We start from the raw sequence: 26,266 nt of genomic DNA, 5'->3' as shown, positions 1-26,266 counted from the left end.
AAAAAATTATAACAATCAATGCATTTTTTACAGCATTTACAGCGCTTGCATTGTAATGTTATTTAATATTTAAGAATATATTTATGTAAAATTTTGTTTACCTACTTTTCATTTTCAACTGTACTATAGTACATAATAAATAATAAAAAGATATATGTATGAAATAACAGTAATCTACTCCACAATATGTTCCATTGAACATGTTTGCTTACAGTAAACAGCATCAATTATAGATAGATAGATCTTCTTCTTCTTTCTTGAATAATGTTTTATTGACATCCATACTATACTCAACACTTGAATGCTTTAGCTGTTATAGATCAGGCTTGTAGTTGTAGCACCACACTGTACTATTTGTTAGTCCATAGTTCTCCTCTTTGACTGAGTCGGGCAGCTCAAAGTGAGCCAGTTTATGTAATAATTTTCTGATGTCATGGCTTTCAAATTGAGCCCGTCCCGGGTCACCAATAAGCACTTGTGTTCCACGTGTGGTTATGCATGTCTGGAGCCACTTATGCAGACGATCAGCCAGATCTTCATCATAGAACATGTCTCCGAGAAGAATGAGGTCCCAGTCATCAGGTTTTGAGCTGATCATGTTGTCTGTCACACAAGGTAAAGGGTCCAGATTGTTCAGTTCACAGTTCATTTTTGTGGCAATGGCAGCAACTGTAAAAACAAAACAAAGCACTTATGTTTAATATTATAAAACCTTTGTTTGTCAGTCAGTGTGGTGTAACCAACATTAAATCAGTTTATATTGATAACATCAAATTTTATATTTTACATTTTCGTTTTAGTCATTTAATTGCATTTTTGTAATTATTGTTTCTTTATATAAGTGTCTAAATAGTTTTTATTTATTCTTGTTGCAGTTTAGTTTAGCACATCAAAGTTCTTTAAATAAAACTGTTTTGTATATAGCTTTTATTTCAGTTAACATTTATTTTATTTAAACAATTTTTTATGGGTTTAGTTTTAGTTAACTATAATAACCCTGCTTTAGACCCTTATAACCATGTAAATGTTATTATTTAAAAATGTGCTTTTCATATTATTATTATTATTATTATTATTTGTGTGTTTGAAAATTTAATGATTAAGTGGCACATCATTTATGTGTGTTCAAAGTACAAGTATTATTATAGTATTTTTTACTTAATGGATACACCTTAATGGACAGTTTTCTATTAAATCAATGTTTAAATGAATTATTTTTGTTAAAAACATTAAATTGATTATAAATAATCAATGTGAATTTTGACCATCTAAAAAATGGTTTTAAGTCAGTTATTTCTATCTTTTGCTGTGGTGTGTCAGTAGGAAATATCAGTTTATATTTCCAAACATTCATTTTGCCATTAATTGTAATAATTCAGTGAGATTTTTGTCTGACAGCAGCCAGTGCTCCACACAGAGATCTGATCTGATCATCATCAGTCTGTCTGGAGTGACATGAAGAAACAGAACAAACTGAGACTCAATCCAGAAGAACTGGCAACGTCTCCAAGATGCTTCAAGAGACCTACCTGCAAAGCTACAGTACTGTTAAAAGTTTTAGGCACTTGTGTAAAAATGCTGTAAAATGAGGATGCTGTCAAAAATAATGTCAATTATCTTCTATTAACTAAATTAAAGCAACATTTGGTGTGAGCATCCTTTGCGTTTAAAGCAGCTTTTGCCCTCGGTGTACTTGCGCATAGTTTTTCAGGTAGCTTTGCAGGTAGGTTTCTTGAAGCATCTTGGAGACGTTGCCAGTTCTTCTGGATTTAGTCTCAGTTTGTTCTGTTTCTTCATGTCACTCCAGACAGACTGATGATGATCAGATCAGATCTCTGTGGAGCACTGGCTGCTGTCAGACAAAAATCTCACTGAATTATTACAATTAATGGCAAAATGAATGTTTGGAAATATAAACTGATATTTCCTACTGACACACCACAGCAAAAGATAGAAATAACTGACTTAAAACCATTTTTAGCTGGTGAAGATACTAGTGATCTAATAATTTTGCCCACCATGTTTTTGATAAACTCTGCAAAAAAGGACGTTTAGTTTACTAAAAGTTGAATTTTACAAATCACACTTATTCTTATTTCAATTATGAGGTGTGGCAGGAACACAAGTCTCACTTGGATCAATGTCATTGGCAACAACATGAGAAGCTCCAGTGAGTTTGGCAGCAATGGCTGATGCTCCACAACCACAGCCGAGATCCAGCACCTTTCTGCCTCCAGACACCTCGGGGTTATTTAACAGATACCTGAGAAAACAGTCCACTCAGAACTGCATTATTAATAAAAACGACACAATAACGCAGGTAGACTGAGCATATCTTACAGTAACTAATCTAAAATCTACTGTAGCGTGTATTATTAGTAGTGAATTGTTACCTAGACAGCGCCTGTCCACCGGGCCAATATATTGCCCAGAACGGATCAGGGAAAGGCCATAATTCAGGTCTCTCCGTCCAGAACCGGCAGGTGGGGGTGAAGAGTCTTAAAGAAATCTCTGGGGTTAAACTTTGGGAGCTCACTATTTCTGTGTTGTCTGCAATGAAGTTCTTTATATCATCCTCTGATCTGACGCTTCTCACGTATCGACGCATTAAACAACACGTTCCTCTTTGAAATGCGTTTAAAGTTCCCTGACCGCGGAAACACAGGATTATTCCTCTGTACATGTCTGCAATGCTTAAACGAATCAAACGCCCTCCTGTTCCTTTTGTTTACGTTTCTGCCACATGTCTGTCACGCATGCGCAGACCGGCTTGGCACGTCTGCAACGTCACGAAGATAATCTCACCAATCAGAGCGCTCATCTAAAAAATAACATTTAATTTTGAAGTTTGTAAATTTTCCGAATACGTTAACAAGGGGTAAAAAACATCCTACAAAAAGCTTACCAGGAATCAATTACAAAAGTAATAGTAAAGGATGATACATTTGCCAGTTATCACTCTTTTGGAACATGTTAGCATAGAAAGAACATTTAAAATATACTCGTTTAAATTAAAACGCTGTAAACATGAATACCGGGGAAAAAAGAGATAAAGATCAAAATAAATAATTATCTTTGGTACTAATTCACAAAAAACAAGGAATTACCATGGTAATTTGATATATACCACGATATTAATACCATATTCATATGGGAATGCACACGTGTACTTCACATTTTTAAAGGTGTATTTTAAATCTGTACCGATACACACACACACACATTAAAAGGATATTTTAAGGTCATTATTTTGAAAATAATTTTCAAATATATTAAATTAAAATGAAATAGCTAAATAAAAATGAATAGATTATTTTAATAATTGTCATGGAACAATTTATGTTGTTGTCCTTGACTGGTTACAGTCTTCTGGCAGGTACATGTTAAATGCTAAATTAATTAAATATGGCATTACTATGGTATATTTCAAATTACCATGGTATTTCCATGATTTGTGGAAATGGTAACATGATAGTTCTTTCTTTTTAATTTTCCTCCTCTATTTACTTTGCACAGCTTTTTAATTTAAATCTGACTTTAAGTCGTTTTAATTCATTTACAATAAAAAATAATTAAAATATTATTTTAAATAATTACTTTAATAATGTTTAGAATAATTAAACAATTATGAACAAATAGATTAAATTAATTTGCTTGTAACAATATATTCCATTGTTGTTATTGACTGGTTACAGTGTTCCGGCAGGTACATGTTAAATCTTCAGCATAGTAATCATACCTTCCAGAAATAGTCCCATGAGCTCACAAAATGAGTGTTCAGTGCAGAGGTGGGCTGCGTCCTGTATATGACAGTCACCATAGATACCTGCTGCCAAGGCTTCTCTTTCAACAGCACTGCCTGCTCAATAAGGAAACTGACTGAGTGTCAAGTACAGAGTGTGTGTGAAATCAAAACACAAGGAGGAAAAACAACCATCACCAAGGAGACAAAAGGTACGTAATATTGTTTTGGTAATTATGTACTTGTAAATTAATAATAGACAGCATTAGTGACAAATTTATCTCAATTGATAGTACTATGAACATTTACTCTTAATATTATGCATATTATAATAGAGCAAATGCTACAAAGCCCCCTCTGCCACAGATACTGCTTGACTGTCGAGTAACTAAGTTTAAAAAGATTCTAGCAACAAACATTAGACATGGTTTCCATGTTGTTGCACACTCTGGCATGCTAGGTTCAAACTGTCTGGTTCGTGTGAAATAGTTTTGTATAAGGGCAGGACAATCTGCAGCTGAGTACACAGTATCTCAACTCACTTTTGGATATGGCCAAGTGGAGAGGAGAAAGAAGAAGCCTTTCACCTTCAGGATTCTGGAGTGGGCAGGAATGGGACGCTGACCCGGGCCGTACATCTTTCTGGCGCACTCTTAGGTCTCAAAGTCCCCTCGCTCTCTCGGATCTTGACTTGTGGGATAGCAGATCTCTTCTTAAAGCTCGGGTATGTACAAAGTGAAGCTCTGAGGATCAAAACAAATCATTTTTTAAAATAATCTTTTACAAAATTTTAACAAATATAACGCTTCTTTTCAGAAATCTCCAGCATGGAGTTGTGTAGGCTTATCTGGATTGACTGACCGTTCAAAAATCAGCACTAGGTTAGTGCTTTTAAGGAATAGTTCACCCAAGAAATACAAATTTACTAGAAATTTAATCACCCTCAGGCCATCCATAATGTAGAGTTTGTTTCTTGAAATTTAGCATTGCATCACTTGCTCACCAATGGAGTGAATGGGTGCCATCAGAATGAGATTCCAAACAGCTGATAAAAACATCACAATAATCCACAAGTAATCCACACGACTCCAGTCCATCAGTTAATGTCTTGAATTGAAAAGGTGCATGTTTGTAAGAAACAAATCCACCGTTAAGACGTTTTTAACTTCGGACCAAAATACAAGTGCTCTATTCATAACATTAATTTCTCCAGTGAAAAATCGTTTCGTCTGAAGCAGGAGAGAAATATGCACAGATCAATCACCGTTTACAAGTGAAAACAGTTCTAAACAAATATGTGGGTGGATTTTGATGTGAGAGGACAACAGAGGATTGACTTTTTCACTGGCGGAAGTGTAATTATGGATTATGGACTGGTATTTTGGCTAGAAGCGACGTTTTAAAGTTAATGATGAATTTGTTTTTTACAAACATGCATCTTTTCACTTTATAAGATGTTAATTGATGGACTGGAGTCGTGTGGATTACTTATGGATTATTGCAATGTTTTTATCAGCTGTTTGGACTCTCGTTCTGACGGCATCCATTCACTCCACACACTGGTGAGCAAGAGATGTAATGCTAAATTTCTCTAAATCTGTTCTGATGAAGAAACAAACTCATCTACATCTTGGATAACCTGAAGGCGAGGAATTTCAAGGAAATTATAACAATATAAAATGAATAAGCATTCTAATTCTATGAGAATAGTGAAGTCCACACACCACAATGATAATATCACAGAGGATCAATATCATTGGAATGATGAATCACTTTCAAAATGATTTTTTCCAACTGATGAATGATAAAAACATTGACATCTCTCTAAACCAGTACTCTTGGCAGCCAGAAACGCAGGGGCTCCCCAGGCATGACGAGATGGTCATCTACATCCCGTCTGGCTCCAGAAGGAGCTCCGCGATCACACTCTTCTGCTGAAGACTTTGAGCTCAGAGCTGCTCTGGAGGAAAGCAGCACGAGGAGAGCAGAGCTCATCCAGAGGCTCCGAGAGACCAGAGGTCACCTGGATGCTCAGACAGACCTTCTGAAAACCAAAGGATCTCAGCTTCAACAAAGCCAGAGCATCTCAAACGTCCTGGAGATGAAGCACAAGGTATGGTTGAAGCACTTTGAGCTCTACAGACACTGAATTTTACAATTGGTTTAGTCTGATAATGGTTTGATGGGACAGTAAACAGGAATGGGATGTCAAAGTGTGCTGTTGTATACAAGGAAACCTCATCGCTGTTGATCTTCCTCCCCCACAGCAGCTGTCTGAAGCAGTGAGTGCTCTTGAACAAGACAAGGAAGCTGCAGAGCTGAGCCGATTTGAGGAAAGCCGCCGTCAAGGGGAATTACATGACAAGTGAGTTATATTGGTGTTATATGGAATCCATACTCTATGTGACAAGTACATAGAGGTTTTTTTTGCAAGGACACACTGCTACTTAGAACTTGAAAGTATTTCATTTATCCATACATAGGCCTACATTCAAAAGTTTGGGGTCTGTAAAATGTTTTGTATTTGAAAAAGTCTCTTATGCTCACCAATGCTGCATTTATTCATTTATTTGATCAAAAATACAGTAAAACATCAATGTTCTGAAATATTATTATGATTTAAAACATAGGTTTTCTCTTTGAATATATTTTATAATGTCATTTATTCCTGTGCAGATTTTCAGCATCATTACTCCAGTCTTCAGTGTCACATGATCCTTCAGAAATTATTCTACTATGCTAATGTGCTGTTAACGAAACATTTCTTCTTATTATTGTTGAAAACAATTGTGCTGCTTCATATCTTCTGTGGAAATCATGACACAAAAATTTCAAAAGAACAGCATTTATTTAAAATAGAACTATTTTGTAACATTATAAATAGTGTCACTTTGAGCTGTTGCAAGATAAAAGTATTAATTTTACTGACCCCAAATCTTTGAGTGGTATCATACAGTGGGGTCCAAAAGTCTAAGATCGCTGTATTTCTTTCCCCTTAAAACCAAAAATAAACACATTTTTCTAAGATTTGGAAGGATTTAAAAACAAACACTGTGTTTAATGCAAATAAATATTGAGAATTTTGCACTATTTCTAAGTCACACGTTTGTGCTATTGATCATGTGACACCTTTGTACAGATGATCAGATATTCTTGAATCCACTGAAGCATAAGATGCTATTTGGATCAACTCAAATCAGACTGGAGATCAGGAACAAAGAAATTAATGCTAATTTTTCATTATTATTTTGCTCGAATTGCTGTCAATAATATAATTCACAATGAAAAAGTATCCATAACATTTGATAAAAGCAATACAGACACACTTTTACACATTTCATTTTTGTCTTGATTTGATATGTTGATTCACTCCATGTAAACAAAGAGTTCTGCAGCTTGAGTTGGACATTTTGAAGATGAGGTCTAACCTGGAGAGAAGAAGTCCACCCACTTCACCAAACCCTCTCAGCAGAACTCTGCCCGCTGCAAAAGACCAAACCCTCAGAGAGGTACAGCACACTGTGTGTGACACAAAACATCTGCAAACTTTCATCTTTGATACCTTCAATCTATTAAGAAGGTTTTGTATGCTGCTGCTTCCACCAGGGACAGAGGCAGGTTGAGAAAGAGATAAAGAAGCTCAGAGAAGCTCTCAGGAAAGCAGAGGAGAGAACAGATGACCTGGAGTATGAGAAAGACAGCGCACTGAGACAGCTCCACTCCTCTGAAGAGGTTAAACACTGATTCCATTTTTTTTTCACCCAAAAATGAAAATTTTGTCATTATTTACTCACCCTCATGTTTGACTTTCTTACATGAAACGCAAAAGAAGATTTTGAATTTGTCTATACAGTGGAAGTCAATAGGGTCCAAAACGTACAAACTAAATGAAAATTACACTAAAATTTAAAGCTAAAATAATAATCCAGAATAGCAATATTAAAAAATACTACTAAGAATGACAAAAACACATAATAAAATTACTAAAAAAACAACAACGTAGAATTAAAATGAATACATAAAAATAAATATAGTAAATAATACTAAAATAACTCTGGTCCAAAGAACATTCAGTAATACTTTACTTAAAGCCTTTATGTACGATGCATTATAAAGGGTTATTAAAGGGTATAATATGCATAATACGCGTTATAATACATTATATCTTGTCGTAAAAAATAATTATAACCTAAAATTTGAAATGTGTAGTGTAACAATGAATTGATAAGTGTTATAATGTATTAACTATGGTTATAATTATTTATGAGACTGTACACTAATTTTATAATGCATTATACATAAAGGCTTTAAGTAAAGTGTTACCAAACATTCTTCAAAAATGTTCTTTTGTGTTCTACAGAAGAATGAAAGTCATACAGGTTTGGAAAAACATAAAAAATAAGTAATTGATGGCAGAATTAAAATGTTGGATTGAACTGTTCCTTTAAAAGTTACATTTAATGCACAAAAATGAAGCTAAGAATTTGCTGAGTTTAGATTTAAAAAGTGTGCAAACGTTTACACAGAGGAAACATGAGGCAATTAACCAAGCAGAAGAGTTGGAACAAAGACTGAGCAGCTCCATCCAGACCCAGAAAGAGCTAGAAGACCAGCTGAACGAGTCCCGCAGCCGTCTGGAACAAATGGAGCTGGTATGAGCAAAAAACTGTGCTACACTCTCTCATTTTTTTTCATTATTACACCCATTACTGCCAGAAAAACTATCATCTGCTTTTATTAGGAAAAAGACCTGTTTTCCACTAAAACCCGGAGACTAGAAGACAATCTGAATGACTTAAAGGTCAAACTATCCGGAGCTTTAATGGACAAAGACCATCTTGTCCAGGTCTGGCATTACATTTCATATTAAGCTTTGACCTAACACAATATCAACAGTTTTATCAGACAAAATGTTATTCATTGTACACATTTTAATACCTTTTCTGGGCCGCAGCCCTCCAGTTCAGAAGCACTGTTTTAGATGTAATATGGTATAAATGCTGACCGTTCTGTCTATGTCTGTAAAGGAGAAAGCAGAGCTGCATCAGAGGATCCAGGCTTTGGATCTGCAGTTGCAGAGGGAGCAGAGGAGCAAACAGGGCTTCACTGAGCAGGTGTGTGAGCTCCATCATGAGCTGTCTCAAGCTAAGAGCCAGACCAACAAACAGAAGATGGAAACCATGCTGATGAAGGAGGAGCTGCTTTCCATTAAAGAGGTCACTCTTTTCCAAATCTGTATACAAAAATATACCACCATGCATACATTTGGGGTTCTTTTATGAAACAAATTAATACTTTTGTTCAGAAAGGAAAAATTTAATTGATTGAATTAAAAAAATCATTTAAAATATATGCTGTCTTTTGCAGTTGTCACAGAAATATTAAGCAATACAACCATTTTCACCATTGATAATAATAATAAATGTTTTTGTGAAAATTATTTCTGATTTCTGTGACACTGGAGACTGGAGTAATGATGCTGAATTTTTACCATTTCAGGAATAAATGACATTTTAAAATACAATAACATTGAAAACTGTTTTCAATTAATATTAAATTATTAAATGTAATAATATTTCACAATATTACTGTTTTTTCTATATTTTTAATTAAATAATGCAGCCTAAGAGACATTTTTCAAAAATACATAATATTTTGAATGTTAGATCTGACTTTCCCAGATGATAACTGCCAGATATATTATATTATATTATATTATATTATATTATATTATATTATATTATATTATATTATATTATATTATATTATATTATTTGGCTTTCATTAAAACCTTTTTATTTTTTATTTAGTTTATTCTGAATTGTTCTGAACAAGCCTTTTCTGAATACTTTGAAATTTCAGTTGAACGAAAAGCTGTCGTCTGATCTGACCAAAGCTACAGAGAGACTACAGGTGACTCTTAACCAGCTACACGAGCTGGAGGCAGAGAAACTGATCCAAACCAATCAGATTGCGGCACTGGAGACTGAGCGCTTGCAGCTGATAGGAGAGAAAGGGGAACTGAGGAAAACATTTGATGATGGGCTTCATGAGAAGATGATAGAGCTGGGAGAGAGATGCTGCCAGCACAGGTCGGACACCTCTGTCCATTATCTAACTTCAGTGTTGCTTGGAAATTATTATTAATATTGATTGTACAGATTTTTATGGCTCTGATCCATGTTATTAATTCCATATACACAGAGAATCGCAGGACAGTCTAGAACAAGAAAATCAGACTCTGCAATTAAAATGTCAAGACCTGGAAAAAAAAGTCCAAATCTTGGAGGCGGGGTATAAGCATAAAGAGGAGGAGCAACAGCAAATGAAGGCGGCGTTTGAGCGGGAAAAGGAGGAGTTGAGGAAACTGGCTGCTCATTGGAACGAGAGGTGGCTGGATGTGGCGATGACGTTGTGCTCGACACAAGCAGAACTCGATGAGCTCAAGAGTCAACAGCGAGTGAATGACAATGTAACTTTTGTTTTCATTTTTTGTTTCCTTTTATTGGCCCAATGTGACCATTTGTCAAGTGTAGTGTTACTGTGTTGTATGTTAGTATCTTTTAAGTATATCTTTGAGAGGGACCAAAGCCATGTGCAGCAGAGACTCATGGGTAGCTCTGTATGTCCTTTGTTCTTAGTCAAAAAAGTCCCTCATGAATAAATATATAATATGCATTGAAAGTGCTGTTTGTCAGGTAGGTCAGACTGTTTTTTAACCTCCCAATGTTAAAAACCATGTCATGTCTAAGGTGTCTCTTGAAGATGTGGATGGAGAGTTGGTGCAGGTGAAGGCGGAGCTGCTGAAGGTGAGGGACATGCTGAAGATCAGAGACACTGAGCTGGCGGAACAGCTACAGGAGCAGCAGTCTGCTCGCCTTCAGGTGGGACCTGCAAACCTGACAGAGATCCGGGTCATCTTGGTTTTTTTGTTTGAAGCGATAACAGAGATATGATTTTTCTTGTGCAGGTGTCACAACAGAGCGGTGAGGTCCAGAGGTTGGAGCAGCTTCTTGCAAAGAGAGATCAAGAAATTAAAGAAAAGTATGTATATTTTATTCATAATCATATATATATATATATATATATATATATACATATATAAATTATATATTAATAAAATACACTACCAGTCAAAAGTTTTTGAACAGTAAGATTTTTAATGTTTGATTTATTTGAAGCCTGCATTTATTTGTGAAATATTTTTACTATTTAAAATAACTGCTTTCTATTTTAATATATTTTAAAATGTAATTTATTCCTGTGATCAAACTTGATGAGATTCATACTTGGCATTAATATTGATTACATTGTTAATGTAAAAATATAAAATATTATTTTTCTGATAGTCTAAGTAATGTTTATTTAACCAAGAAAGATTAGCTTTATAATATAATATAATATAATAAAAAAAAAAAAAAAAAAAATATATATATATATATATATGTCCCAAAAATAAATGAGCAATTATAAGAAAACATACGTATTTTGGAAATATATTTTAAAATATATTAGCAATATATTTATGCCATGCTTATCTGTACAATATATATAACTGATATATATTTTATATCCACATAACCAGTGTTAACATAAATGAATAGTTATGGCCATATTTGAATGAATGGTGCATGTGACTGTTTAAAGACCTTAAGATGTACAATTCAGATCAGTCCATCAGGACAAAAGACACCATTTATTTCCAGTTGGGGGTTTAACGGTCATGGAATGTAGTAAACGGTCAAAAACTAGTAAAACAGGAAGCATCCGCTTATTGTTCCTTTATGGAACAATAAACTATATGACAGGTTTCATGTCATCAGCTCTTTATCTCTTTCTACCACAGGGATCAAGATCTGAAGAACCTGGAGATACAGAGGATAACAGAGAAAGCAGAGGCTCAGATCAAGTTATCCGCCCTGGAGCAGGAGGTATAACGACAGCCATGACATTAAAACTCTCACGGCAGAACAGATTAATCTGACGAGGTTTCAGTATCACATGTCTTTGTGCCTCTTACCTCGGGCAGATTTTTGGACATAAAGGTCTGCTGTTGAGAAAGGAAGTGGTCAGTGAATGCAGTCCTGAGGACTTAGAGTCACCGAAGCCCCTGCTAGAAGGTATTTCCTCATGCTAAGATTGAGTAAAGGCCAAAAATGTTTATTATTATGTTTATCATAATTAATAGAACTCAAAAGCTCCTAGATATACAAGCTTGATTGTACATGTTGTTTTGTTCCGAAATGTGTCAGAATTTAAAACACAGTGCAAGTAGGTGTAGCATTTAAACTAGAAGGGGCTCTATAGCGTATTAGCATTAGCATCTGATGTAAAGCTGGCGGAGTAGTTTGAAACTAAAATAAATTGAAACTGTTGACCTGTGTTTAGCTAGCTACCTGATTACTGCTTAAAAGCACAGCAGTTTATAAGTAACTCTATCGCCCACTTGTGTACTGGAGAAACGTTCCTGAAGAATGCACATTTTGTACAACAGGAATAATAGCTAAGCGTTCATGAGGATGCAACTTACTTGGTTTTTATGTTTTGGCTCCAGAAAGCAGAAGGCAAGCAGAGCTTGAGCAGGAGGAACCTCCCCAGCAGGTACTGACTTGACGTTAGTTTGCACATGTGTGTTAGTGTGTTTATTCATTGATATTTCATTCCATAGAGCAAACCAGAGAAAGAATCTCCATTAGAGACTAAAAAACAGAAACCTGCAGATTCAGACCTTGTAGATCCAAACCAACAGAGGAGGCTGGTCACAGAGCAGGTGCTGCACCACGCCTGTAGTAAAACTCCTAAACACTTCAAAAGAAAAAGTGTTATAGTATAACTTCCTGGCTGTGCTTGTTTGTGTCTCCTTTCTGTGCTACAGCTGAAAAGTCTGTTCAGAGAGAGAGAGCAGCGTGGAGAGAGGTCAGTAGAGTAGCATCAGCACTCTGTCAGTTGTCAGTCAGTTTGATTCATTATCTTCCCTCCAAGGCGGGTTTATTTCCACTTCTCCTTATATAAAAATGAGACTGTGGGGAAATTCCAGACTCAGAGGCTCCATCATTCTCCCCTCCCCCTCCTCCTGTTCCCCACTGAAAATCTGTGGAGAAATCAGTGAGTGAGCCCATGAAATGGATGGTCAGACACACCGAATGGGCACATTATTAATCAAGATCAGTCAAGGTTTATCTGACTTTTTTATGGATCATTCCTTATATCAAATTGAAGCAAATTCTTCAACCACTGGTTTTTGAAAAAAAGGAAAGGAAAATACTAAAGTTTTAACTGGAAACTAGCAGTTCTGGAACAAAAAGCAAATATTTGAAAGAAAATTTATATTTGAGAATGTTGCATTTACAAAAAATACTGTTTCTGTGACCCCAATAATATATTTATTAATTTATTAGTTTGTTTGTTTGTGTTTCTCTGGTAACCAGCAATTCTGGTACAAAAAAAAAAAAAAAGATATTTGAAAGACCACTTAACGAAAGTCATATTTACAAAATCCTTTTGTGACACCAATATTATTTTTATTTATTTCCATTATAAAAATTAATCATGATTTTATTACAGTAAAAGTGTAGTAACAATGTTTTTGGCAACCATTCGTATGACTACAGTTTTACTACAAATACTATTAAACTATCGTTAGTGCAGCAAAACCATGGTTAATTTGTAGCTACCATGGTTTAACTATAGTAACCTTTTTTTTATTGTTGTTTTATTTGTAGTAAAACCATGGTTAACTTTTGTAATGGTTACAAAAGTAACCATTACTTGCTTACCTACTAGTTCTAGTATCATTTAGATTATATTATAGTTTTTATTAATATTTTAAATGAGTTTTTATTCTTATATTTTCCATTTCCATTTCAATTTTAATTAAAGTTTGAATAATTTAGTTGTGTGTTTTTGTCATTATTTTTTTATACATGTGTCCGTATTTTTATATTTTTTTCATCTTTCCTCTTCAATTTGCTGAATTTTGAGTTGTTGTATGTCAGATAAACATTAACTTTATTTCAAGTAACAAATTTGTTATTGCTATTTTCTATGGTTTTAGTTTTAGTTAACTACAATAACGCTGCTCCTAACTCTTCCTCGGTAGATCTGCATGAATCCTGGTTCAGGAAGAGGAGTGGGGGTGGGAACACTGGAATTTTCCCAGTGTCATAATTCACATTTGAAAGGAGCGGACATTAAAACACGCCTTGGAGAAGAGGCCGTAAATCAAATTTTATTGACATTTGACAAAAAATGTTTACGTATTTGATATGTGTACTAGGTCTCCAGTTTTCACAAGAAGATCTGGTTTGGTCGACAGCAAGGTCCAAAATGCTACAAGTACTAAGGTATAGTTACAACTACAACATAGTAAATACTTTTTTGGCCTTTTAATACAGAAATTAATAACAGCTGTGTGACACATTTAGAACTGGAATGCTGTTGACACATTAAACCATCAGGGAAGAAAAATACAGAAACTGGAGCAAGAACTCCAGCAGGGGGCAGCAAAGAGGTCTTCATCCCAGATCTCAGTCTCTCAGGGGGGACCGGAAGGAGGGGAGGAGCAGAAACAGCCAACCAATCTGAAGAACCACAGCAAGACAACCCAGGTATGTTATGATGAGGATTACTGTAAAAACATACATATAAAACCTGCCCTACCAGGCAGTCATATTTTAATAAGATGCTTGATGGAATTGCTGTTCTGTTTCTAAATCTGTGATATCCCAGAGAGGGAAGTTTTACAAACAAAACAATCCATGCATAAGCATATCAGGTCTTAGACTTTAATTGGAGTGTCCTGATCTCACATTTTGTCTTAATCGAAGAGCATGCTGGGATGAAGGGGCACATAAGCAGCTTTTAGGGTTGCAGGAGGGCGTCTGTGGGAGATGTGGGATAAAAGCGGGGATAAAACACATCAGAAACCCTGTATTGAATGAAATTCCTAATGTTGTGTGGTTGTTTTATCCTTACAGCACTTAAAATAGAAGTACAATGGGATAAACAGCTTTAGTGCTGTGGTGCGATATTATTAAAATCAGTGAACCCTGTCTAATACATGGTGAATTAAATAAAAAAAAACTTGAAATGTCCCACACTTACTTCCCTCGCAGATGTCAGCAGTGAGAGATGCAATGGAAAATCTAAAAGAGAGAAATGAAAATCTGCTTGAAGGTGAAAAGTGTGACCAGTCCAATGATATATTATAGAAAAATCAGGGGCCAATTTGATTGGAAATTTGTGTGGGGTCCTATTATCGTAGTTTCTCAGAACGCTATCATTCATGTATTGTGTAATTATGTTTCTTTTCTGTCTTGCTGGTCCAGCCAAAGTAATATCTCCTGAACCAAACTTACAACAGGACAAATTTCCCCTGGGCTGCAGTGATGGAACATTCCTTGCAAGGCACGTTGAGGTTTGTGACTCAGATTTGGAAGATACGGAAGGGTCCATTTGAAGAGGAGAGGGGAGCCAGCGTCTGGAGTGATGAGAATCCATACTGCACTGACAGTTTCTTTATTAATTGACATTTATTATGAATTACACAGTACAGCTATTACAACTGAAACAAATTTTCATAAGCATGTTGCCAAATTTTCAGTGTTGTTGTTTAGCCTTCAAGTGTTTGAAACAACTTTGAGGTAAATTTAAATCCACGTCATATGAAACAGACTATAGTTCTATATCTCATTTTTCCATAAATACTGACTTTTTATTGTCTTGAATGCCAGTTACATGTTATTTTCTAAAGAGATATTTGATTTCACTAATACATACTGAGTTTATACAACAGTAACATAATAATAATTAATTATATTATTTAGTTCTAGATATTTAAAGATATTCACTCAAAAAATGTCTTCTAACATAGGATACAGAATGCCAGTATAATAAAGGTCATTAATATCTGTTGATGGTTGGGTCAGTCTTGAGTTCTTGTCAGCTTTTCATTTTGCACTTATGGTTGAAAAACATGATGTTGCACAGTTTCTGTTTGACTTGTGCTAAAAGAATTGCCAGATTAAGGCAACATCTAGTCTATTAAAAACATGTACATGTCCATGATTCTCTATACTCTATACAAAAACCAGTGTTAATATGCATTCGAACAAGACATGTAACACCATGAGATTTCATATGTGTTATCTATGGAGATGAAGTAATTGACCTCATGGCCGTGACCTCCCATTGCTGAGGTTTGAGCAGGTCTGAAATGAAAGGGATCGGACTGTCGTCTGAAGGATTGAAGAGGGAGGGGGATTAAACTACAATGTCATTAAAATAGGCTGATCTCCTGTGGATCTTGGCTCTCGTAAGACAAGCGTTTAATCCCGAACATTAAAAGCAAACATTTAGGCTTAGTTTATGATGGATAAATCCTCTTGCTTTTACGTAACAGTCATGTAAGCTGGACCTGCCGTATACATATGCCAGACGTGCTGTCATATCATGACAAATGTATTCATTTATCTGATAGGAAGGATTTGTGGTGCAATATGCTTTCCTGCACTCCCAGGACATAAAACAGTTTTTTGGGAACTATTTTGCATTGTACATGGACAATATGGCACCTCTTGACATTTTAAGCTTTGTGTAATTTTTTTGTGTGAAATTTGGTTAATGCAGAATTTAGAAGAGGAATGCAGTGTGTTTTGTGAGATGGAGATTAAGTATGAACTCAAATTCATAATTCTTGCCACCTCTGTCAAGTCATGAAACACAGATGTGCTCACCTTGTCATCTTTTTGGCCCCACTCGATCACAGAAATGGAACTTTGTCTATTAATTGCCCTGTCCTAAATGCCACCCTCATTTCTAACATTTTCCTCCTCCAAGTCTACATTTGGGTGATTCACAAAAAACACCAGGTAGAAGTCTACTGTGAAGTCCGCACCAGTATGGCCTTGGAGAAAGGGGACACTGATGGTAATATTAGCTTGTGAGCACCCTTCTGAATAATAAAATGATTTTGAACCCATTTGGGGGCAGAAAATGACTGCGAGTCTGGGCAGAGGTTACCAGTCCAGCTCCTGGAGGGCTACCTTCTGCAGACTTCAGCTCCAACCCTGTTCAAACACACCTGCCTGTTATTTTCAAGTAATCCCGAACACCTTAATTAACTGGTTTTGGTGTGTTTGATTGGGTTTGTAGTTAAAACTCTGCAGGATGGTAGGCCTCCAGGAGCAACCCCTCTGGCCTAACCGGCCCATACCGAGCGGGACACGAATCCGAGTCGCTGGCATGGGAGGCGGGCAAACTGACAAGGATGCTAAAGACCACAGCCTCTAGTGCACCTCTTGAGTTTAGGGGAGTGAGGTTTACCTGCACAGCTCTTACCAGCTGGCCTCTGTTACAGGGTTGGCTACCCCAGTAGTAGGTTATCCTGTTTATAATTTTAGGGAAGACTCTTCAGAGAGAAGACTCTTCAGCTGCAGTCCTGGGGGTCAGTGTTTTGCAGACTTTAGTATCAATCCCAGTTTAACTCCCTGTTGTTATTTGTGAGTAGTTCTCAATACTTTGATTAGCCTGATTGGGAGTGTTTGGTTAGGGTTAGAGCTCTGGCCCTCCTGGGTTGGAGTCGATGAGCCCTGTTTAAGGGTTCAGAATGGTGCTTTTGAGTGCTCTCAATGCCCCTTTTGAGAGTTCCTCTGTTCTGGACTTCAGATTGGTCAACATGATCTATAAACTTGTATCAGTCCAACTGATATTAGGGCAAGGGTACCATTTGGGAGAGGGTGAGAACAGTGTATTGTAATCTCATCTGGAGTCTGGTTGGTAAGATTGTCTGCTTTCAGGATGAGAACTTTCAGCCAATGAACCACAGTCTGGTACTGCAACAAGATGAAGAGCTGACCAAAGACCTTGTGACCTCTTTCTGATTCTTGGGAGGTCATATTCCGAGAGGGACATCAATGTCCATATCCATTTAAAGTTGAACTTGTTGAATAAAAAATTAGCCACTCTTGTCTTTTGAAACAGAACACGAGGTGTAGGTTTTTGAAATGTTTGGGTTAATGTTTAAGACAATATAGTCTCGTAGCAAGAGCTATGAAGTGTCCTTCTTGGACTTGTCCACGACTTGCCTTAGTTCTCTAATGCAGCTTACAGGCCTGTCTGGTGTCCAGTCCAGACTACCACAGCAAACTTCCAGCTCCTCAAATAGGGATGTCTTTGGATTATCCTGCATGAAGATAGCCAGTCTGAGCATGCAACCCTTAAGCCCCTCTAGAGATCCGACATTGATCACCAAATTCTTTTTATAGAGTCCAGAGCTAAGGTTGTAATCCTGGGCAGATATATCCAGAGGTCCAGGGCAAAGTGGGGGCAGCTTGGCCTGGACAGTCACTTCTTCTAGACGATTGACTGCACTGGTTATACCCACTATGGATACAGTGAGTGTGTTCTGTGTTGAAGAGAAGGTCAGGGTAAAGTGCAAGACGGGATCTGAGGTCTCGCTGGAAGAATTTGAACCATAGTTAGGAAATAAAGGTTCGTCCTGTAGTAGACCTTGGGTTTGAAGTGGAGTAAGGGCACAGGGTGATCGTGGGTTGGGAATAGTGAGCCTTCTGTGTTCGCTAAATGAGTAACTATCTCCAGCCACAGTGCAGTGCCGTTCCAGAACCTTCCGGGTCTTTGTGAGAAGACTTAGTCTTGGGAGAGAGGAGCGGCCACTGGCCATGGGCTTGTATAGAGAAGAGGAGACTGTTGGTGAACTGAGTCGTCTCATTTGGAAGCATGACTTGTTAACCTCAGAGACAGCAGTCAACTCGTCATCTGATGGTGTAGAGCTCTCTAAAGCAGATGGATAGTCTTGAACAGCTCCTTCCTGCTCCTCGTACTGCAATTTGGTAAATGTGGTTCCAGATAAAGGGGCAGGACTCAAAGCCACAGTCACATGATCCACAGAATCAGGAGGAGGGGGTGTCCTCACAGTCTTTTTGTCTTCGGGTGGTTTGTCTCTGGTCTTTAACCAACAAATGATGCAGCCCAGGATAAGGGAAAAACACAGGACCACCAAACCCACACTCAGCAGAATCTGCAAGTGGACTGAAGAGACAGAGGAGGGTTAGAACAGCATTTTAATCTGTAACTATCATTCCAAATGTCAGAACAACTGTTAAATCGTAATCCGCAAACAAAGGAAACAATTTAATCCGCATAAAGTCAGTGTCCAGTAACAGAACAGTAAAAACCAGACGTGAACTGCAGTACTTGTATCTGAAATCTCAGACTGTCTCAGACTGAATGGACAAATTTGCCTGACAAATACGTCTCAAGTGTGCATGTAGGTTAGATCTACCTTACCTTCATGCTGTTTTGTGAAGAGCACCTGCACCAGCAGCCAGAGAAACAAGAGGACAATGATTCCCTCGATCATTCCCTTACAGCCAAACAGTAGGACGGACTGCCACACAGGTTCCCCAGAGTTCTCCTCCTCCTCAGTAGGCATGATGACCAACACCACAGTCTCACTTCATCTTAACCTTCTGAAGTAACATCATGTATTTCCAAAGAGGTAACTTCAGAACTGTGAAGCTGAACTCCATTAGTCGAAACGGGATCTCTTGTCTGTATGCATCTCTAGGGTTGAACAACTGGTTTCTTTCAAATGTTCTACTGGACACTTGTGTGCTTTCTTAGCTAGAAGTCACAACTGGTTTTGAGTCTTTCTTTCGTCAAAATGCTTTAAGATGAACCTCAACCAGTTTCCCAAGGCAAAGCAGCAAGACCAGCTGTGTAATACCATCCATCAAGTTGTCCGAAGAATTTTTCTATATAATTAAAATCCAAATCGTCATCGAGTCTAAACAAAATCCCACTGATTCTCCTCTTGTGGTCTTTCCTCCACTACATCTGTCTTTTGATTATGTCCAGGGTAGTAATCCTCTCCACTGACTCTCTTGGTGAGAGACTGAGATGAGTTTAGAGAGTGGTTCTGCTCAGGACAGGGGAGGGACACGCCAGAGATGGCGAGAAGAGACACTATACTGGTGACGGGTCAAGGACAACTATGCCATGTGTCCCACACTGTGCCTATTAAAAGGGCATCAACAGAACAATCCCATCCCACCACCCCCACAAAACAGCATCTGTCACATCCACTGCGAGTTCTGCACATAATCAAAATCTCTAGTCCGTTAATGTAAATTGCTGTTTTAAGCAGATACAGAAGTAAATATGCATGCATTTCAATATTACATGCACTTCCACTCATCAAAGGCTTTAATAAGGATTATGAAGGCAGATTTACAAAATCAGATTCAATTAGATTGAGGTGTGGACATAATGTCTGATTTTGAAAGCAAATGATTGATGAACTGCCTCTTGGTGTTTTAAGACATAAACTGCATCTCTCCATAAAATTGATTTCAAAAAATGCTTTACAGTTGTTTTTTTTTTTTTTATTTCAAAGGAGTTATTTTTCCTTTTTTTTTTTTTTTACTATATTAGTTTTTTTACTAAGTTTAGTTTTTGAAATGTCTGTTCTTAAATTTAATGCAAGTTTAGTAGCTAAATGACAATGAGAACTGTTTCTGTGGCAACTGATATATATCTGTATGTGTGTGTGCTGGTCATATAATTAGAATATCATCAAAAAGTTGATTTATTTCACCAATTCCATTCAAAAAGTGAAACTTGTATATTATATTCATTCATTACACACAGACTGATATATTTCAAATGTTTATTTCTTTTAATTTTGATGATTAGAACTTACAGCTCATGAAAGTCAAAAATCAGTATCTCAAAATATTAGAATATTATTAAGACCAATACAAAGAAAGGATTTTTAGAAATCTTGGCCAACTGAAAAGTATGAAAATGAAAAGTATGAGCATGTACAGCACTCAATACTTAGTTGGGGCTCCTTTGCCTGAATTACTGCAGCAATGCGGCGTGGCATGGAGTCGATCAGTCTGTGGCACTGCTCAGGTGTTATGAGAGCCCAGGTTGCTCTGATAGTGGCCTTCAGCTCATCTGCATTGTTGGGTCTGGTGTCTCTCATCTTCCTCTTGACAATACCCCACAGATTCTCTATGGGGTTCAGGTCAGGCGAGTTTGCTGGCCAATCAAGCACAGTAACACTATGGTCATTGAACCAGCTTTTGGTACCTTTGGCAGTGTGGGCAGGTGCCAAGTCCTGCTGGAAAATTAAATCAGCATCTCCATAAAGCTTGTCAACAGAAGGAAGCATGAAGTGCTCTAAAATCTCCTGGTAGATGGCTGCGTTGACTGTGGACTTCAGAAAACACAGTGGACCAACACCAGCAGATGACATGGCAGCCCAAATCATCACTGACTGTGGAAACTTCACACTGGACTTCAAGCAACATGGATTCTGTGCCTCTCACTCTTCCTTCAGACTCTGGGACCTTGATTTCCAAATGAAATGTAAAATTTACTTTCATCTGAAAAAGGACTTTGGACCACTGAGCAACAGTCCAGTTCTTTTCTCCACAGCCCAGTTAAGATGCTTCTGGCGTTGTCTCTGGTTCAGAAGTGGCTTGGTAGCCCTTTTCCTGAAGACGTCTGAGCGTGGTGACTCTTGATGCACTGACTCCAGCTTCAGTTCTCCCCATGTGAAGCTCTCCCAAGTGTTTGAATCAGCTTTGCTTGACTGTATTCTCAAGCTTGCGGTCATCCCTGTTGCTTGTGCACCTTTTCCTACCCAAATTCTTCCTTCCAGTCAACTTTGCATTTAATATGCTTTGATACAGCACTCTGTAAACAGCCACACCTTTCAGTAATGACCTTCTTTGACTTACCCTCTTTGTGGAGGGTGTCAATGTTCGTCTTCTGGATCATTGCCAAGTCAGCAGTCTTCTCCATTATTGTGGTTTCAAAGAACAAGAGATACCCAGAATTTATACTGTAGGGATGGTCATTTATTCAAACTCAAATGTAAATATTCTATTATTTTGAGATACTGATTTTTGACTTTCATGAGCTGTAAGCTCTAATCATCAAAATTAAAAGAAATAAACATTTGAAATATATCAGTCTGTGTGTAATGAATGAATATAATATACAAGTTTCACCTTTTGAATGGAATTAGTGAAATAAATCAACTTTTGATGATATTCTAATTATATGACCAGCACCTGTATATGTGTGTATATATATATATATATATATATATATATATATATATATATATATACACATATACATACACACACACACTGTAAAAAAAAAAAAATTGAGCCAACTTAAAATTTTAAGCCAACCAGCTTCAGCAGAATTTTGAGTTTCCTCAACTTGTCGTTTTAAGTTTATACAACAAAAATTTGAGAATCTCCCACAAAAATAAGTTGAGCAAACTCAAAAATCTGCTGAAGCTGGTTGCCTTAAAATTGAGTAGGCTCAACACTTCAAGTTTGTGTTTCTATTTAATTTCAGTTTTTGTTACTATAATAACCCTGGCAAAACCACCCATACTGTTACATTTCAAGCCCCTCAAAATCAAATAAAAATGTATAACATTTTAATTTATATGTGAAATTTTAATTTAAAATCATATTTGCTTGTATATCTTATATATTAACACAGTACAAGTAAAAATTGGGGTAAATGTGACCTTTTCATTTAAATAGACAACTCAAAAGAATGCAATCAACTAGTTAAGTCAAAAAGGGACATTTATCACACACATTAAGAAAGACACAAAACGAAAAAGAAATCTTACATCAGATCAGACTTTAATTTCATTGTGTAAAGTTGCATGTGTCTATACAGTGAGGTCATCAAAGAGGATAACAAACACATGGTCTTTGGTTTTCAGCTATGCCGTTATCTGAAGAATACAGAAATTAAAACAGTAGAAATTAAAAGTGTCTGTATCCCAGCAGGTCCCAGGGTCAAGCAAATGCAGGATTCTAAACGGCTAAAATGTAAAGCTAATTGCTGATGAGGCTAAATCGAGTATGTGAACATAACCAGCCAACAAGCTTCGATTGCTACTGGAAGTGTATTGGAAGTACAGGAAGACAGTTTGACATGCGATAATCAATACTTCATGGATATGAGATTCTGCATCTAACTCTTCAAACAATAATCTCATCTCGCACTTGTATTAACGTTGTTCTGCCTTTCACTGAGGTATTTCGCCAATTCATTACCTGAGAGACTTTTTGCATTAAAACACAGCAGTACTTCAGTGACGTACTGCAGGCAGTTGAACTACATCCGAGGTAAATCCTGACTGAGGTAGCTATTTCAGTCCCACACTGACTGAGTTATATCTAGTGTCATTCGTTTCAGAAGTGAGACTGCATGTAGGTTCTGAAGTTAAAATTTTATGAAGAAAAAAAATTAAGAAATTCCTGAGAAACTCGCTTTCCAATATGGAAAGATACGTGAGGTCTGAAGTTCAACAATTAAAAATACAAAATAAAAAAAACATCCAATCTTCCTTTGACTTGAATGTAATCCTGCTTTTCCGTGACCTGGTTTGTTTTAAAGAACTCGTATGCGCAGCAGAGTAGAAGAATAATACATTAATCGAGGCTCTTATATTTATGAGCCTGTAAATGATCGTCCAACGCACAGAAATGATTGACATGTGCGACACAAACCGTGCGTGTCCACATAATTTCTTTTCAACCATACATTGTCTTGTGTCTGAGGTAGAGAAAAATCTTTCAACCAAACTTGTTGCCTGTAAATATGTCTAAATAAGAACAAAAAAACCAAAACCTCTCAGCTGTGTAAAATGCAGTTTCAAACTCAAAACTCTTTTCAAATCATTAATATTTCTGTATCTAGAAGCTAAACAACAATGGAAATAGAAAACAAAATCAAGTAAATAATTTTTTAAAAAGGAAAAATATCCGTGACCCCTTTTCTTACCAAACCAACTTTGCAACACTTGACTGTAGCGTGTTTTAAAATCCATCAAATTAGACAAAGAGCAACACAGCAGTATCATAATTGATCCTGAGTCTTTTAAATTCACTGCAGATGAGGTAAATTCAGCAAACTTTAAATAAGAGAATTAATAGACAGAAGAAAAAAAAAAGAAAAAGAAAAAGTGTCAACCACAACCTCACAAATGTGACTTTGGCAGAAGTAGATTTGATCATGCCACGATTGCTTCGCACATCTCTGTGAGTGAATGACTTTGGGTGCGGAAAGGCATGATTACACGATCACCGAAGTGTTTACACTCACGATAGCACTGAGATTAAGACAGCTGAGGTATTCTGTTGAATCAAACATCTCTAAAAACCTTCTCAGTCCTGAGAAAACATCTTGTAGAAAAGAGCAGGTGGGGTCCGTGATGAGCTTCAACAGCTGATGTGTTTGTAAAAGTGTATGTGTGTGGTCCTCCCTTCACTGGAAGGAAAACACAGCTGTGGTTTGTGCGGGAGGCAGACTGGGATTTGCCATGTCGCCTCTAGAGGGCAGAACGGCTCCCGCCGCTCGGAGGAAAGACTGTAGTTTGGGTTGGACTGACTGGCTGTTTGGTTCAGGGAGCTGGTGACCGTTAGGGTGACACTCCTGTGGCCGGCTCCATAGAGTCAGGGCCCTTTGAGGAGGAAGAGGAGGAGGAAGAGGGGATACCGGGACTGAGGGTGGAGGTCTGGCCTGGGAACATGGCTGTGACAGCGGTGGGAACAGCTACAGACTTCTGAGCATATAAGGATCCTGTAAACGGTATAAAAAAAAAATAAAAAAAAATGCATTCATTAATTTCCTTCACACTCAAATATTACAGTATTGTTCGGGGTCAGTGATTTTTTTATTTTTATTTTAAAAATTTTTATCAATTTAATGTAAACTTGCTGAATAAAAGTAGTATTAAAATGACCATAAATAAATGTAAAAAAAAAAAAAAAAAATATAATAATAATAATAATAATATATATATATATATTTTAGACATTTTAAACATTTTTATCATGGTTTCTACAAAAATATTAAGCAGTGCAACTTTTTATTCATGTTTTCTACATCAATGTCACATGTTTTCAGTAGCAAATCAGCATATTAGATTGATTTCTGAAGGATCATGTGACACCGAAGGCTGGAGTAATGATGCTGAACATTTTGTTTGTTATCACAACAATAAACTACATTTGAAAATATATTAACAAGGAAAACAGTCCAATGTTTCTTAAAAACAAAAAAACAAACTCACCAACCCAAACTTTTGGGGAAAAAGACTCATTGCAATCTATCATAGAGCAAACAATATTCATAGTGTCACGGTTAAATAGCTAGATTGGAAAACTAGAGCAGAAATGAAATTCTATAAAAAAAAAAAAAAAAAAAAAAACTAACATTTAGGACAGCCTTTCACTTAAATCCCAGATTGTAAGATTTTAGATTGTACTGTACTGCTTCAAATATATAGTGTCTAATTGGCTACATAAAACTGTTTTATTAGTATTTGTATTCAGTAGTATTATATTAGTATTACAATATAATACTTTTATGATCTAGAATAATTTTGGGCTTATTGGATGTGTGTTCTGGGCTGTTCTCAAATACTCTGGATCATCAAAATAAACAGGGCAAATATAAAAAAATAAATATGAACAAATGAATGATATAAATTGGGGGTGTCAGTCGATTCAAATTTTTAATCTAATTACATGATTAATTGATCTAAGCGCAAATTAAATTTGGCTATGAAATTACCCACAGAAGATTATTTGAAGCCATTATTGTGTTAAATGAGAAAGTATCAAGTAGACATTACAAATAGTAGCTTTAGAAATAAATATTTGATTTGATTCAACATAAAATGTATTACACAAACAGTGGTGGGCATAGATTAATTTTTTAAATCTAGATTAATCTCACTGTAATCTTGGAATTAATCTAGATTAATCTAGATTAAAAAGGCTCATTTGAATTCTGCCAAGTAGATCAGAATAAATTCACTACTAGTAGTAAACAACTAGCAGTCATCAAGAATTTAATATTGATAATAACATTGAAGACATTGTATGATTATTCTTTAAAGATAAGGTTTTAATAGTTTTAGTAGTAGTAGTCTATTACGTTCTGCCCAATGTCTTCAAGTGAAACCGAACTTTTATTTTGACGGGTTGCCGTGAGGATAGTTTTTCTCAAATGAAACGCTCGAATGCTCATGAAGTGACTCTCAGAGCAGTTCTGGAGATGTTGTTCATGTATTTATGTCCTCATTTAGTGAGACGACAGACGTTAATATCGCCGCAAGCGTCACGCGGTCTTCTGTATGAGTAGTGAACAAACCCGTGTGTCTGCACCATACATTAACACAGAGACACACAGAAGTCATATTTAAATAGACGTTTTGCAGCTTAATATTTACAAATAGGAGTGGGAGTGTGTTCACTTGTGTGTGCGCTTACGTTTGTGTGTGTGTGTGTGTGTGCGAACCGGGGCGGAACTCCGCTGTGCGCGCGATACAGAGAGCGCGACCATGTAACGTAGAGACAGAAATGACTTGCCGATTTCCATTGGGAAGTTTCTTAAAAATAAATTTTCCCTGAAGCAAACCCAGCGGCTTCATAGCTGCATCCATGTTAG

At 36.6% G+C, this 26,266-nt stretch overlaps 3 protein-coding genes across 10 annotated transcripts in view; 1 reads left to right on the top strand and 2 right to left on the bottom strand.

Moving 5' to 3' along the window:
- Positions 1-306: 306 nt before the first annotated feature.
- etfbkmt (electron transfer flavoprotein subunit beta lysine methyltransferase) lies at positions 307-2,803 on the bottom strand. The gene is made up of 3 exons (XM_058768086.1): positions 2,394-2,803; positions 2,133-2,263; positions 307-669 (listed from the first exon to the last, which is right to left on the bottom strand). The coding sequence occupies exons 1-3, from the start codon at positions 2,681-2,683 to the stop codon at positions 314-316; spliced, it is 777 nt and encodes a 258-aa protein (XP_058624069.1). The 5' UTR covers positions 2,684-2,803; the 3' UTR covers positions 307-313.
- Positions 2,189-15,721, top strand: LOC131534944 (early endosome antigen 1). 8 transcript variants are annotated; one of them, XM_058768079.1, is made up of 24 exons: positions 2,189-2,320; positions 3,854-3,954; positions 4,232-4,466; positions 4,559-4,623; positions 5,576-5,855; positions 6,010-6,107; positions 7,128-7,251; positions 7,349-7,474; positions 8,269-8,394; positions 8,484-8,588; positions 8,770-8,958; positions 9,605-9,834; positions 9,947-10,214; positions 10,495-10,626; positions 10,713-10,786; positions 11,589-11,673; positions 11,772-11,862; positions 12,297-12,343; positions 12,411-12,512; positions 12,618-12,658; positions 14,019-14,085; positions 14,167-14,349; positions 14,857-14,917; positions 15,070-15,721. In XM_058768079.1, the coding sequence occupies exons 3-24, from the start codon at positions 4,293-4,295 to the stop codon at positions 15,198-15,200; spliced, it is 2,799 nt and encodes a 932-aa protein (XP_058624062.1). In that variant the 5' UTR covers positions 2,189-2,320; positions 3,854-3,954; positions 4,232-4,292; the 3' UTR covers positions 15,201-15,721. The 8 variants fall into 8 exon arrangements, with proteins under 8 accessions (XP_058624062.1, XP_058624061.1, XP_058624064.1 ...); XM_058768078.1 differs by having other exon boundaries at positions 2,220-2,320; positions 3,747-3,954; XM_058768081.1 differs by lacking the exon at positions 2,189-2,320 and having other exon boundaries at positions 3,644-3,954; positions 5,588-5,855.
- A 6,703-nt stretch (positions 15,722-22,424) lies between these two features.
- arid3b (AT-rich interactive domain 3B) overlaps positions 22,425-26,266 on the bottom strand; it is a 44,872-nt gene continuing 41,030 nt past the window's right edge. Inside the window, exon 10 of the mRNA XM_058767779.1 lies at positions 22,425-24,391. Within this exon, the coding sequence (XP_058623762.1) occupies positions 24,231-24,391 (161 nt within the window). The 3' untranslated portion in view covers positions 22,425-24,230. The remainder of the gene's footprint in view (positions 24,392-26,266) is intronic.

The sequence above is a fragment of the Onychostoma macrolepis genome, chromosome 25, assembly GCF_012432095.1.
Source record: "Onychostoma macrolepis isolate SWU-2019 chromosome 25, ASM1243209v1, whole genome shotgun sequence".
Taxonomy (NCBI): Eukaryota; Metazoa; Chordata; class Actinopteri; order Cypriniformes; family Cyprinidae; genus Onychostoma; species Onychostoma macrolepis.
Note: the sequence above shows the minus strand (reverse complement) of the source record. Positions and strands in the feature narration are given on the sequence as shown.

Coding starts and splice junctions, on each gene's coding strand:
- etfbkmt (XM_058768086.1), bottom strand. CDS start 2,683: ATGTACAGAGGAATAATCCTGTGTTTCCGCGGTCAGGGAACTTTAAAC. Junction 2,264..2,393: donor GGTGGACAGGCGCTGTCTAG/GTAACAATTCAC, acceptor CTGTTTTCTCAG/GTATCTGTTAAATAACCCCG. Junction 670..2,132: donor TGCCAATGACATTGATCCAA/GTGAGACTTGTG, acceptor TTGTTTTTACAG/TTGCTGCCATTGCCACAAAA.
- LOC131534944 (XM_058768079.1), top strand. CDS start 4,293: ATGGCCAAGTGGAGAGGAGAAAGAAGAAGCCTTTCACCTTCAGGATTC. Junction 4,467..4,558: donor GATCTCTTCTTAAAGCTCGG/GTATGTACAAAG, acceptor GCTTCTTTTCAG/AAATCTCCAGCATGGAGTTG. Junction 10,787..11,588: donor GATCAAGAAATTAAAGAAAA/GTATGTATATTT, acceptor TTTCTACCACAG/GGATCAAGATCTGAAGAACC.